General features: G+C 45.5%; 1 protein-coding gene across 6 annotated transcripts in view; it reads right to left on the minus strand.

Annotated features, from left to right (window-relative positions):
- The window catches only part of LOC115176735 (semaphorin-6D), a 152,038-nt gene that overhangs the window by 39,782 nt on the left and 99,448 nt on the right, over positions 1-12,808 (minus strand). For 5 of the 6 annotated variants that reach the window (XM_029736978.1, XM_029736979.1, XM_029736972.1 and 2 more), the window contains 3 exons: positions 7,066-7,274; positions 3,329-3,443; positions 2,903-2,960 (listed from right to left, as the gene is read on the minus strand). In XM_029736978.1, coding sequence (XP_029592838.1) covers positions 2,903-2,960; positions 3,329-3,443; positions 7,066-7,213 — 321 coding nt within the window. In that variant the 5' untranslated portion in view covers positions 7,214-7,274. Of the gene's footprint in view, positions 1-2,902; positions 2,961-3,328; positions 3,444-7,065; positions 7,275-8,899; positions 9,067-12,808 lie in introns of all 6 variants that reach the window. The other variant, XM_029736973.1, reaches the window with a different exon arrangement.

A 12,808-nucleotide genomic window follows, 5' to 3' on the forward strand; every position in this document is an offset into this window, starting at 1 on the left:
CGAGGTGAGTGATCGCTGTCCTGATATCCAGAAGCTCTTTTCTGCCGTAAGATATGGTTGCAGAAACATTATGTAAAAAATTATTTACAAATATCGCGAAAAAAAAAGACAATTGGTTAGGAGACAGTAAACCGGCGGCCATCTCCTCCGGCGCCATCTAGGGGAATGGCTACAAAGTATCTAATAAGTTACCTGTAAACTTGGTCCAAACATTTCAAACAACGTTCCTAATCCAACCTCAGGTATCCTAAAATGTAAATAATCTATAAAATTTAAGACGGAATAAACTGTTTCTAATACCGGATAAAAACAACATGAAGCGCGTTCCAGTTCACGCGCACCAAAACAATAGAGTCCACCTGGAGTGACACTTACAATGAATCTGACTACTTCTTCAATTCTCAAAAGAAAAACATTGACCAATTTCTAAAGACTGTTGACATCTAGTGGAAGCCATAGGAACTGCAACCAGGTTCCTCATAAATAGGGGTTCCCATAGAAACCCATTGGGAAATCCTATGACCTCAATTTTTTTCCCCCCCTGGATGGTTTGTCCTCGGGGTGTCACCTGCCAAATCAGTTCTGTTATACTCAAAGAACATTATTTTAACAGTTCTAGAAACGAGAAAAAGAAAAGAGTGTTTTCTATCCTAGCTTCTATCCTTGCTTCCGGGCCTGAGTAACAGGCAGTTTACTTTGGGCACGCTTTTCATCCGAACGTCAAAATACTGCCCCCTAGCCTTAAGAAGTTAAACAGATCACGACCATTTCGAATCCTACCGCACCTTCTCCGCTATGCAATCTGGTTTCCGAGCTGGTCACCTCAGCCACACTCAAGGTCCTAAACGATATCATAACCGCCATCGATAAAATACAATACTGTGCCTTCTTCGACCTGGCCAAGACTTTCGACTCTGTCAATCACCGCATTCTTATCGGCAGACTCAACAGCCTTGGTTTCTCAAATGACTGCCTCCCCAACTACTTCTCAGATAGAGTTTAGTGTGTCAAATCGGAGGGCCTGTTGTCCGGACCACTGGCAGTCTATGGGGGTGCCACAGGGTTCAATTCTTGGGCTAACTCTTTTCTCTGTATACATCAATGATGTCGGTCTCGCTGCTGGTGATTCTCTGATCCACCTCTACGCAGACGACACCATTCTGTATACATCTGGCCTTTCTTTGGACACTGTGTTAACAAACCTCCAGACGAGCTTCAATGCCATACAACACTCCTTCCGTGGCCTCCAACTGCTCTTAAATGCTAGTAAAACTAAATGCATGCTCTTCAACCGATCGCTGCCCGCACCTGCCCACCCGTCCAGCATCACTACTCTGGACGGTTCTGACTTAGAATATGTGGACAACTACTGTAAACTCTCCTTCCAGACTCACATTAAGCATCTACAATCCAAAAGTAAATCTAGAATCGGCTTCCTATTTCGCAACAAAGCATCCTTCACTCATGCTGCCAAACATACCCTCGTAAAACTGAGTATCCTACCGATCCTTGACTTCGGCGATGTCATTTACAAAATAGCCTCCAACACTCTACTCAGCAAATTGGATGTAGTCTATCACAGTGCCATCCGTTTGCCACCAAAGCCCCATATGCTACCCACCACTGCGATCTGTATGCTCTCGTTGGCTGGACCTCGCTTCATATTCGTCGCCAAACCCACTGGCTCCAGTACATCTATAAGTATTTTCTAGGTAAAGCCCCGCCTTATCTCAGCTCACTGGTCACCATAGCAGCACCCACCTGTAGCACGCGTTCCAGCAGGTATATTTCACTGGTCATCCCCAAAGCCAACTCCTCCTTTGGCCGCCTTTCCTTCCAGTTCTATGCTGCCAATGACTGGAACGAATTGCAAAAATCACTGAAGCTGGAGTCTTATATCTCCCTCACTAACTTTAAGCATCAGCTGTCAGAGCAGCTTACCGATCATTACACCTGTACACAGCCCATCTGTAAATAGCCCATCCAACTACCTCATCCCCCAATTATTATAATTTTTTTACCCTTTGCACCCCAGGATCTCTACTTGCACATTCATCTTCTGCAAATCCATCACTCCAGTGTTAATTGCTAAAGTGTAATTATTTTGCCACTATGGCCTATTTATTTCCTTACCTCCCTAATCTTACTACATTTGCACACACTGTATATTGATTTTTCTATTGTGTTATTGACTGTACGTTTGTTTATCCCATGTGTAACTCTGTGTTGTTTGTGTCGCACTGCTTTGCTTTATCTTGGCCAGGTCGCAGTTGTAAATGAGAACTTGTTCTCAACTGGCCTGGTTAAATAAAGGTGAAATAAAAAAATGCACAATGTACTATGCAATGCACATATTGTTAGTTCTCCTAACTTCTTTTAAAATACATACGTTCTCTTCTGACAATTCTCTGCACTACACATCATTCTGCTCATGTATTTCCACTGCAATCAAATACAAGTCAATAACGTTAGATCTCATTGATGTTGAGTGGGTCCCTTATGGGGATGACTCATGCTGTAAATGAATCTAAATACGATAGGGACAAGAAACACAAACCCAGGCCTTAAAGTGATTTTTATTTAAGAGCAATCGTGTTTGACAAATGGGATTCAGATGGAAGAGAGAGAGCACAGCACTTTAAAACCAGGAGTGCACGACATAACTTCTATTGGATATCTGTCTGAAGTGAAATGGCTTTGTATCTGCATGAATGAAGACACCGGCTGAGTAAGAAGAAAACGACACAAATAAACTATAATTAAAAGATGAGCAGAAAAGTAGGAGCCATTGAACCACCTGTAATGCTCTTATGTCCAGCCAGCTGCAATGATACACTACTCTATGACCCATGAGGTCATGACTCATGTAAACAATGTGTTTGTGAGACAACATAAGGCTTACCTGTTGTGGGACGATCTGCTCAGAGGAGGCGCTGAGACTGATAGCAAACACATGATCCCTGTAAGAGGTCAAAGGTCAGAAAACATTTGAAGATGTCTCCTCTCTGCCCTGAAACCCAACCCCACCACACCACACCCAAGCTGCCTGTTCTTAGCCTAAATTAGATTGATTAGGGTCAGTCACACAGTTCTTTAACGCAGGCTTATTGATGTAGAAGGGCTTCTTGCTGAGCCTGAGGAAACTTTTACATAATGAACCTACAGTATGACAATATGAACGTAATGGGAGCTATCCAATGCGGTTGACTGATACAATGACAGAAATACTACAAAGGGATTCAATGAAGAGTTGTCAATACAGGGATAATGTAAGGCAGTCCAGTGCATTGAAGATGAGTGAACAATACTGAGAGGCGTGTTGACTGACCTGGCGGCGATGTAGAGCATGTGGTTGATCCGGAGCATCCTCTGGAAGTCCAGGCCCAGTCGTACTGTATCATTGTCCGACATGAGGCCCTGGAAGCTTGGGTACAGGTAGGAGTCTGCATGGGGAGGGGGAAAGAGTAGCAAGCTCAGTTCAGTGACAGTGTTAATCAGGGGGAAAAAATCTCCATAACGACAAACCAAGCACTAAACAAATCAAGGGTGTGAATCTGAAAATAAGGTGTATTCAAGCACAAAAATAAAAATTGTTTGAGAGAGTACAAGAGAGAAAATAGGTTGTTGACTTGATATAACCCTCTGATTGCAGTATGCTTTCTCAGTTTCTATTTTGTATGCTTTTCCTTTGTCCTACATTTGCTGCAGATGCCTAGATTGCAATTTGTTCTAACTGTCATGTGATTGTTAATGTATCAGTCTGGTGTTTTCTGTATTGACCTTAGTGATCACTGTTTTACAGCCTGCGTTCGTAATGGCTGCTCAGTGAAATGACCTGTCCTGATTTGTCATAGATGCTTGCTGAAAAACTTTAATGAGCAAGCCTTCCTTCATGAACTGGCCTCTGTAAAATGGTATAGAATCAGCTTGATCCCCTCTGTCGAAGACGCTTGGAACTTCTTTTTTGATATTTTCAGTGGTATTGTTAACAAACATGCCCCCATAAAGGAAATTAAAATTCAAAACAGGTTCAGCCCCTGGTTCGACCGTGATCTTGCAGTATTACTCCACCTCAAGAATTGCATTTGGCAAAAGGCTCGGCACACACATACTTAGGCTGACTGGCTCTCGTTCAGGCAAATGAGAAATAAGTGCACTCAGGCTATCCGGATGGCCAAAGTTAGTTACTTTAAGGAGCAGTTCTCTCTCTGTGGGTCTAACCCCAAGAAGTTCAGGAAAACGGTTAAAGACCTGGAAAATTAACACCCCTCCTCACAGCTGCCCATGTCCCTTAATGTTGATGATGTGGTTGTTACTGACAAGAAGCACATGGCTGAGTTCTTTAATCACCACTTCATCAAGTCAGGATTCCTATTTGACTCAGCCATGCCTCCTTGCCCATCCAACATTTCCTCATCTCCCACCCCTTCTAATGCGACTAGCCCCGATGTTCCTCCCTCTTTTTCCCCTGCCCCACTACAAAGTTTCTCCCTGCAGGTGGTCACTAGGTGCTAAAAGGTGCTAAAGGAGCTCCTTAAACTTGACCCCATCATCGCCAAGCCTATCTCTGACCTTTTTAACCTGTCTCTCCTCTCTGGGGAGGTTCCCATTTTTTGGAAGGCAGCCACGGTTCGTCCTTTAGTTAAAGGGGGAGATAAAGCTGATCATAAGTGTTATAGGCCTCTTTCTATTTCGCCTTGTTTATGAAAAGTGTTGGGGAAAAAATGTCAATAATCAACTGACTGTCTATAGTATTCTCTCTGGTATGCAATCTAGTTTCCGCTCAGGTTATGGATGTGTCACTGCAACCTTAAAGGTCCTCAATGATGTCACCATTGCCCTTGATTCTAAGCAATGTTGTGATGCTATTTTTATTGACTTGGCCGAAGCTTTTGATACGGTAGACCATTCCATTCTTGTTGGCCGGCTAAGGAGATCTGGTGTCTCTGAGGGGTCTTTGGCCTGGTTTACTAAAGTCAGAACGCCTGCTGTCTCAGCCACTGCCTGTCACCAAGGGAGTACCCCAAGGCTCGATCCTAGGCCCCACACTCTTCTCAATTTACATCAACAAGATAGCTCAGGCAGTAGGAAGTGCTCTCATCCACTTATATGCAGATGATACAGTCTTATACTCAGCTGGCCCTTCCCCGGATGTTGTGTTAAATGCTCTACAACAAAGTTTTCTTAGTGTTCAACAAGATTTCTATGCCCTTAACCTTGTTCTGAACACCTCCAAAACAAAGGTCATGTGGTTTGGAAGAAGAATGTCCCTCTCCCCACAGGTGTGATTACTACCTCTGAGGGTTTAGAGCTGAGGTAGTAACCTCATACAAGTACTTGGGAGTATGGCTAGACGGTACACTGTCCTTCTCTCAGCACATATCAAAGCTGCAGGCTAAAGTTAAATCTAGACTTGGTTTCCTCTATCGTAATTGCTCCTCTCACCCCAGCTGTCAAACTAACCTATTCAGATGATCATCCTATCCATTCTAAATTATGGAGACGTAATTTATAGATCGGCAGGTAAGGGTGCCCTCGAGTGGCTAGATGTCCTTTACCATTCGGCCATCAGATTTGCCACCAATGCTCCGTATAGGACACATCACTGCACTCTATCCTCCTCTATACACTGGTCATCTCTGTATACCCGTCGCAAGACCCACTGGTTGATGCTTATTTATAAAACCCTCTTAGGCCTCACTCCCCCCATCTGAGATATCTACCGCAGCCCTCATCCTCCACATACAACACCCGTTCTGCCAGTCACATTCTGTTAAAGGTCCCTGGGTCGCTTCATTTCAGTTCACTGCAGCTAGCGACTGGAACGAGCTGCAACAAACACTCAAACTGGACAGTTTTATCTCAATCTCTTCATTCAAAGACTGTTGTGGCTGCTTTGCGTGATGTATTGTTGTCTCTACCTTCTTGCCCTTTGCGCTGTTGTCTGTGCCCAATAATGTTTGTACCATGTTTTGTGCTGCTACCATGTTGTGTTGCTACCATGCTGTGTTGTCATGTGTTGCTGTCATGCTATGTTGTCTTAGGTCTCTCTCTTGTCGTGATGTGTGTTTGGTCATATATTTATTATAATTTTTTTAATCCCAGCCCCCGTCCCCGCAGGAGGCCTAATGCCTTTTGGTAGGCCGTCATTGCAAATCAGAAAAATGAGTTTGACACCCCTGGCTTTGGCCTTCCTGTCCAACTTGGCAGTTGTAGCTGAATTAGCAGACCTCTAAAATGGGACACTATCTGAAATTATAATCTCCTCGGGGGAAGCATCTTTCCCCCAACCAAGAAAGTCCGACTCGACTGTTTAAAGATTTTAACTCGGGGGCGATTGGGTCAAGCAGAGCAGTGATTCGCTGTGGGGCAGAAAGGGAGAGGGATAAGTCCACCCCGGCGACCTCTCGTCCCTTTAAATTACTCCTCAGCACTTTCACTTCCTTTAAAGTTTTGGGCGCCACGTCGCCAAGGAAACCTCTAACCCAGTTCCTCCAATTAGCCTCTGTGAGGGAGATGATTCCGGCGGTGGAGCTGGGCGCTGGATGTATTACCATACATAATGGACATCCTGGGGAGTTGTGAGGGGTTCTGACGCCCAGACACCTTCAGACCTGCTGACAAATGGCCCTCATTACACCTGAGATGGGCTCCACATATAGATCTATTAGTGTGGCTATTTATGCTAATGTTCCACTCCTCCAGATAGATCAATTAAAGCGCCAGGCCTCAGTCTCTGTCAACTCTTAAATAAAGGATGGGGCTGGCGACTGTAAACACCAGGACCTCCTTACTACACCTCCTATTGATTAGGTGCCACTGATGGGCTGTACGCGTGGCCCAATCAGATGCTGTATTATGTCATATAGCTAAAATGTATAGCCATTTTATTTTGATAGTGGTAATTATGTATTTGAACAGGGCTGCCCAACCCTCTTTCTGTAAGACGACTGACAAAATATGTGTACATACAACTGACAAGATGCTGCCCTTTAACGGTACATCAGAACTTCATGCCCCCCTAAACTAAGGAGCAACATTGCATCATGACGGGCTTGCACTCACGTTCTCTCCCTACAATGCTGATTGGCTCCAGGTCCTGGGGGAAGGGTGTGACTCCCATGGCCAGGTGAGGTAAGAGGGCTGTGAGGGCTAGAGCCAGGCCCACTGCCAGAAGGGGGAGGGGCTGAGGCGACCCGGGCACCAGCCTCATGTTGGCAGGGGTTCACCACACCTCACCAGAACAGCATGGCCAACAGCGGGCACACCACCACCTAGAAGAGGAGAGAGAGTGAGACACAGGTTAACATAGCTACAACCAAAGTTAGCTATACCCATATCTGTTAAAACGGTCACAGGCTAATGTGAATGACTACAACAGCAGCATCGGCTTCATAATGATCACTATAATTCTGCTATCAAGTTCTACAGTAGCTGTTGGAACTTTCTGAGTTTGGATGCTAAGCTCTCATTAGCATGCGATGCTCATTGCCAGTGCGGCATTGTGATTGAGTGTTAGCTGAACTGTGATGGCAGTGTGAACACAGAGAGAGAGAGAGGGAGAGAGAGTGACAGGAACGGAGAGAGAGGTGAGGCCACAAGGGCCCCTGACTGGGACACCTGGCTCATTTACTCCCAGCCTTCAGTCTTTCACAGGTGACTTCACACAATTAACCACCGCCCCCACAGGGGAACGCGACTCCCTCTGTCTGCAACAAAACACCAGGCCCAAGGGGAGGCGACAGGTACCCACTTTCACCTAATATACAAAACAAACTATAAATTGTTTGACTAGATAGGAAAAACGAGCGGCTCCTGTAAGAAGGTCAGAAGATTCAAGTTTGAGCAAAGTTTACTCTGCATTATTAAATCACTCAGGTAAGCTATGCGTCAGACCTGAATTGTCTCAAAATGCTAATTTCCACATCTGCTTGATTTCTGAGATGAGACCGGGACAGATGGATGCGGATTGCGCAGGGATTTGTTCAACTAAATCTCCAGAATGCTGTGACCTGTGTTTTGGCACCAACTTAATAAGGGCAGCGTGTCCTCTAAGGGTTTCAACTCAGCACAGCCCAGATTGATGTACTGCACCAATGAGATCCTGCCACACAGCTTTTAAATGGGGAGCCGAAAACAAAGTCAACAGAGATATGAACCCCCATCAATATTGATAACGGGCTGCCTCATTCTGATTCAGAGGAGACGATTGCATTTAGCGATGAGGTCAAGCGATGATCACAGTGTCATAAATCGAGGGGAGGTGGTGTCTGCTCCTGTTTACTTCATGAATTACTGCCTCCTGCGTGTCCTGCCTGGGCGATATATGAGGACATTACTCCCGATGGATTAACTCACAGGCTTTTCGGCTTCTCAGAGGAGGCAGACAGCTTGAGCAAACAGGATATGATGCAGTGGCTTCCTGTCTGAGCAAGCCAAACAGCATGTCCCCTAAACACCACTGTCACCCCATCTAACCTGAATCTATCATTGAAGATCTAAGATCTTAGTACATGCTCTGATGGTTGAGCAATGCCCTGAAGTTAAAGAGTAGGCTCACATTTATACTGCTTATGCAAATGCTTGAGGGATCTTGAAATAAAAAAAAACACTTGGTGAAGTTGCAGTTAAAACATGCTAAATAAACTCAATAAAACGATGAAATTATTTGCGTAACTGTCTCTCTGCTCTCATGAATATGCATAGACTAGACCGACGATCATAAACATGTAGAGTGCGAAAATCAAAGGTTATGGAGACTGGGCAGAGATCAAATATCGACAAGTGCAGAGAATTTATCCAATGGATATAAAGCCAGGAAAATGCAAAGATGACTCACAACAAGACAAGCACAGTGCCTGCAGGAGCTTATGCAAGACAGACCAACAGATACACTGACCCTACAGACCCGCTGAGGCTTCTGGACCTTCCACAGATTTCCACACAAAGACTCTGAGTGGATGAGCTTCTTGGCGTGTTTATCAGCAGCACCCTGAAGAGTTGCTGTTTCTGTTTGTGACGTTCTCCACATGTTGACGAGCCTCACAGCTGGGGATGGATGTGGAGCTTGAGGAAGTGGAAAATGCTATTACGAAATGCCCAACGTAATCCAATTCAGTCCTAGCTATAGTAATGTAATATAAACCAGCATAAGTCCCTTTGATCTGCTGCATACACTGTTGTCCTGGGGTTCACTTCCAGACAGGTGCTGGTGGTGGGGATTTGGCAAGGAGCCTTTATCTAGGGCTTGATGACAGTGACATGGTAGAAAGAACCCTATCATGTAGACTTGCAACGTACTGTATGTGAGGCATGTCCAGTCTTTCATGCTGAGTGAGTGACAGATGTGATGGTAAGCATCACTGCGAGAGCAGGGGCCGACTTCCACCTCTTTAAAAGACATGTATAGACAGTCGACAGTGACAAAGTCAACATCTTTGGAAGTTCCAAAAGGGACAGAGACTCAGAGGCTCATTATGCTCAATCCCCATAATGTCAATGGCTTCATTTAACAGTCTTTTAAGATGTGGTTTTACATCTTTTACATATTTGGGGACTGCCTTCAAATTGCTCTGCATGTGGAGCATCTAATGTGTTCATGTTGTTTATTGCCTCAACCCGTAAATTCTTCAGTTTCTTCTCAATGGGATATTTCCATAGTGACAGGGGGCATGATCTAAAACCCGATACCAGGATCCAGCTGCTACCGCCACACCGAATGCCACGCGCCAAAACTTGCCAGGTCACAAACCCACCGTACCCTCCCCATAAACATGTAAACCATGCAGCACCCTTCAGGAATTTGTTGCTCTCCGTTTTCTTTCTCTAATCAATCGCCTTTTACAGAGTGAATGGGGAGGCAGGCTGATGAGCTGACAGCTGTCGGTGGGAAATAAGCCACTGCTTATCCCGACCCACACTCTCTCTCTGTGTTCTGTTTTGGATGGGAGGGGTGGGATCATTTTGTTTTTAATGAACTGGACTTGTCAAGCCATCTGGGAGATACTGGCAGTTGGGCCTCTTTGTAGGGCAAGGAATTGAGGGCCGCACATTGATTATCTGACATTCGTTTGGATTAGACCACAGTGCTGGTTCTGTGGTTTGATGAGCTGTCTTCAGTCTGGTGGTTTGAGGGCTTTTCACAGCACTGTGCGAAAAGGAAACTTCATGATGAAAAAATGGGAGCCTTTATGAGGGGTGGATGAGGCCACGGTGTCATCTTAAAAAAGGATCCATTTTAATTCGTACATAAACAAGTCACTCTTTATGACCCAGCTTCAGTTTGGCCAGGGACCACTGTTCCATAAAAAGATGCAATTAGATATTAAACGTCAATTTTATCCTCAAATCAACCGCTTTATGCACCTATCTCCTCCAGGGACGTTTATTTTCTGCCAACACCTGTCGTTCAAACTAAATAGAGGCGCATTATCCTAACGCAGACCCACCCCCTCTGACATGCTGTGACCTCACAAACTGAACACCGCTGCCGTTTCACTGGGGTGGAGGCTAATCCCTTCATTGTTTTGGATAACAGGGCAAAAGCTAGCCAACACCTCTCACCTCCCGCCTCTGTGCCTTGGGATGCCACAGGGCCCCAGAGAAGTAGGAATTGAATGAGTCCACCCCCAGTATACATGAGCCTACATAATGAGGGTGCATGTCTCTGGCCATGGACCATTACCCACCCGGGGCTCTGCTGGGGACTATCACATCACCATGGCGATGAGCAGGGACAGGGGGCCAGATGATCTGCCGCAGAATGTGTGTGTGGTCGGAGTGTGTAGGCCTTTGTGGATGTGTGTCTACCTCATTTGGGAAAGGGAACACTGCGATGCCTGTTTAGCTCTCTGACCATGTATCCCCTAGCTATCATGACTTTTCTCTGGTCTGTTTACTTTCAGTGCTCCAATGATCTTCACAACTCATAGCTTAGGAAGCACATTGTTTATTCAAGACTAAGGTTACCTCAGGACTTGGCACTCAGTTTTCTTTTCATTCCAACAAACAAGTTTAACCAACACCTTATACATTTTCTGCTGTGCAAAAACAGAAACAGAAAACTCATCCAAGACATGCATCTTGTGAGTGACCTTGCGCTACAAAAGATCCCGTTGTTAAGCATGGGCAACATCGTCCTTACCCTAATCTCTGAGAGTTCATCTGACTGTCGATATCTGAACACTGTCCCGTGATGCACCATCACAAGGCTGATGATTAGCTGCTGAATAGAGACCGTTTTCTAGTCTCACACACAACTCTCCTCTTACCTCGAGACATCCACTCCCCTACAGAGTCCTCACAGTGTGGCAGCACTGTATGCAGCTGATGAGTCACATATGTTTTTCAGGAAGTACGATGCTCCTCTTATCACTCTGAATTCTCAACTCTCCACCTTCGGTAGATTTTGTGTTAGATGCTACTTCTCAACAAGCCCCTCAACTGCCCGGGGGCCCTTTCAACTCTCTACATGACCCCCTCAGACAGAGGAACTTCGCTAATTAGATTTCCAATGGCTAACCACACAGACGCCGCCGAGGCAAATTGGAATTGGAATCAAGGAGCATTGGGCAATAATTGGGGAACAGACCCCACAGGACATGGAGGAGATTTCTATGGGTGATTTTCAGATGACTACTATTGGTAGTGCTAGGAGTTCATCCTACTGTTGCTCGTAAATTAACTTAGTTTAAGCCTGGAGACTGTGAAAGCACCTCTACGAGTTCAACCACATCCAGCAAGGCCAGCAGGCTTCAGGCCGTTTATAGCCTCTGCTGGTGTAACTACTTTCACAGTAGATTTAAAAACTTCTTTATCAGTTACTTCTGAATTCTACTCTCAGTTGGGGCAGGAGTGCAACAATGTTGGATGTCAGGGTCAGAGTTACAATATTGGCAGGCTTTGACAGGCCAAGTTCTGTGAATGAAGTCAACACTTGATCTAGATGAGGGACAGAAACTTAAACTTGCTGTTGAATAACAACATGTCAGTTGAAGTTGATGGGGAATTTCAGAGGCCCTGCAGTAGCAACATGAGAGCGGCTCAAGGGGGGTCTCAGAAAGCTCTATTAGCATGCCGGGTCAAGAGGGAGTGATGGCTGGCTGCTTTCCTTTTGGCCCCCATAGTACCTTAGTTCTGGAATTTGCATTTCAAACTGATGGGGGCTGTGTCGTGGATTCTCTCCTTATAGTCTTTATCTGAACAGTTGCATGGCCGGAGGAAAGAGTTTGGGGGAGGGGAGCGGAGATTTGGGGCACCGTGGCATCCAGGGCGAGATGTGTCTGTCAGTGGAGGTCAGGACCCTCCCTGCCATCACTGCCACTCAACTTGCCCCAATGGGATGCTGTGATGCCCTCCTCACCCATAGGGTTCAGACAAAGTGACGGGTCGTCCTGTGAGATGGGCCATCTATTGTCACCCTACGTAAGAGTGCTCTACACCTTCCACATGGAAGGGTCCCCACAGATTAAAGCCTGTTTGTCAGCCACGGGCAGCGCATCAAGCCTCCAACTCATCCCCACCAGCTCCTCTCTCTTGTAATGATGTTGAGCTGAATCAAGTTGACAGTGAGAGTCAACTAAAGTTGTACTGTAGGAAGAAGTGATACTGTACAAAGTCAGTGCGAAAACTTGTTCAGTAACCCTGGGCTGAAGGCTCTCTAAAAATGAGACAAAGGGAGCATCTAAACATTAGGTTGAAATATTGCATCAATGTTCAAGGGCCGAGAGATGTTGACAACTCAAACACAGGTTCCAAAATAACTGGCACCTGTTACTTTCTGTTTACTGGTATCAATCTCTGAGAAAAG

This window comes from Salmo trutta, chromosome 37 (assembly GCF_901001165.1).
Source record: "Salmo trutta chromosome 37, fSalTru1.1, whole genome shotgun sequence".
NCBI lineage: Eukaryota > Metazoa > Chordata > Actinopteri > Salmoniformes > Salmonidae > Salmo > Salmo trutta.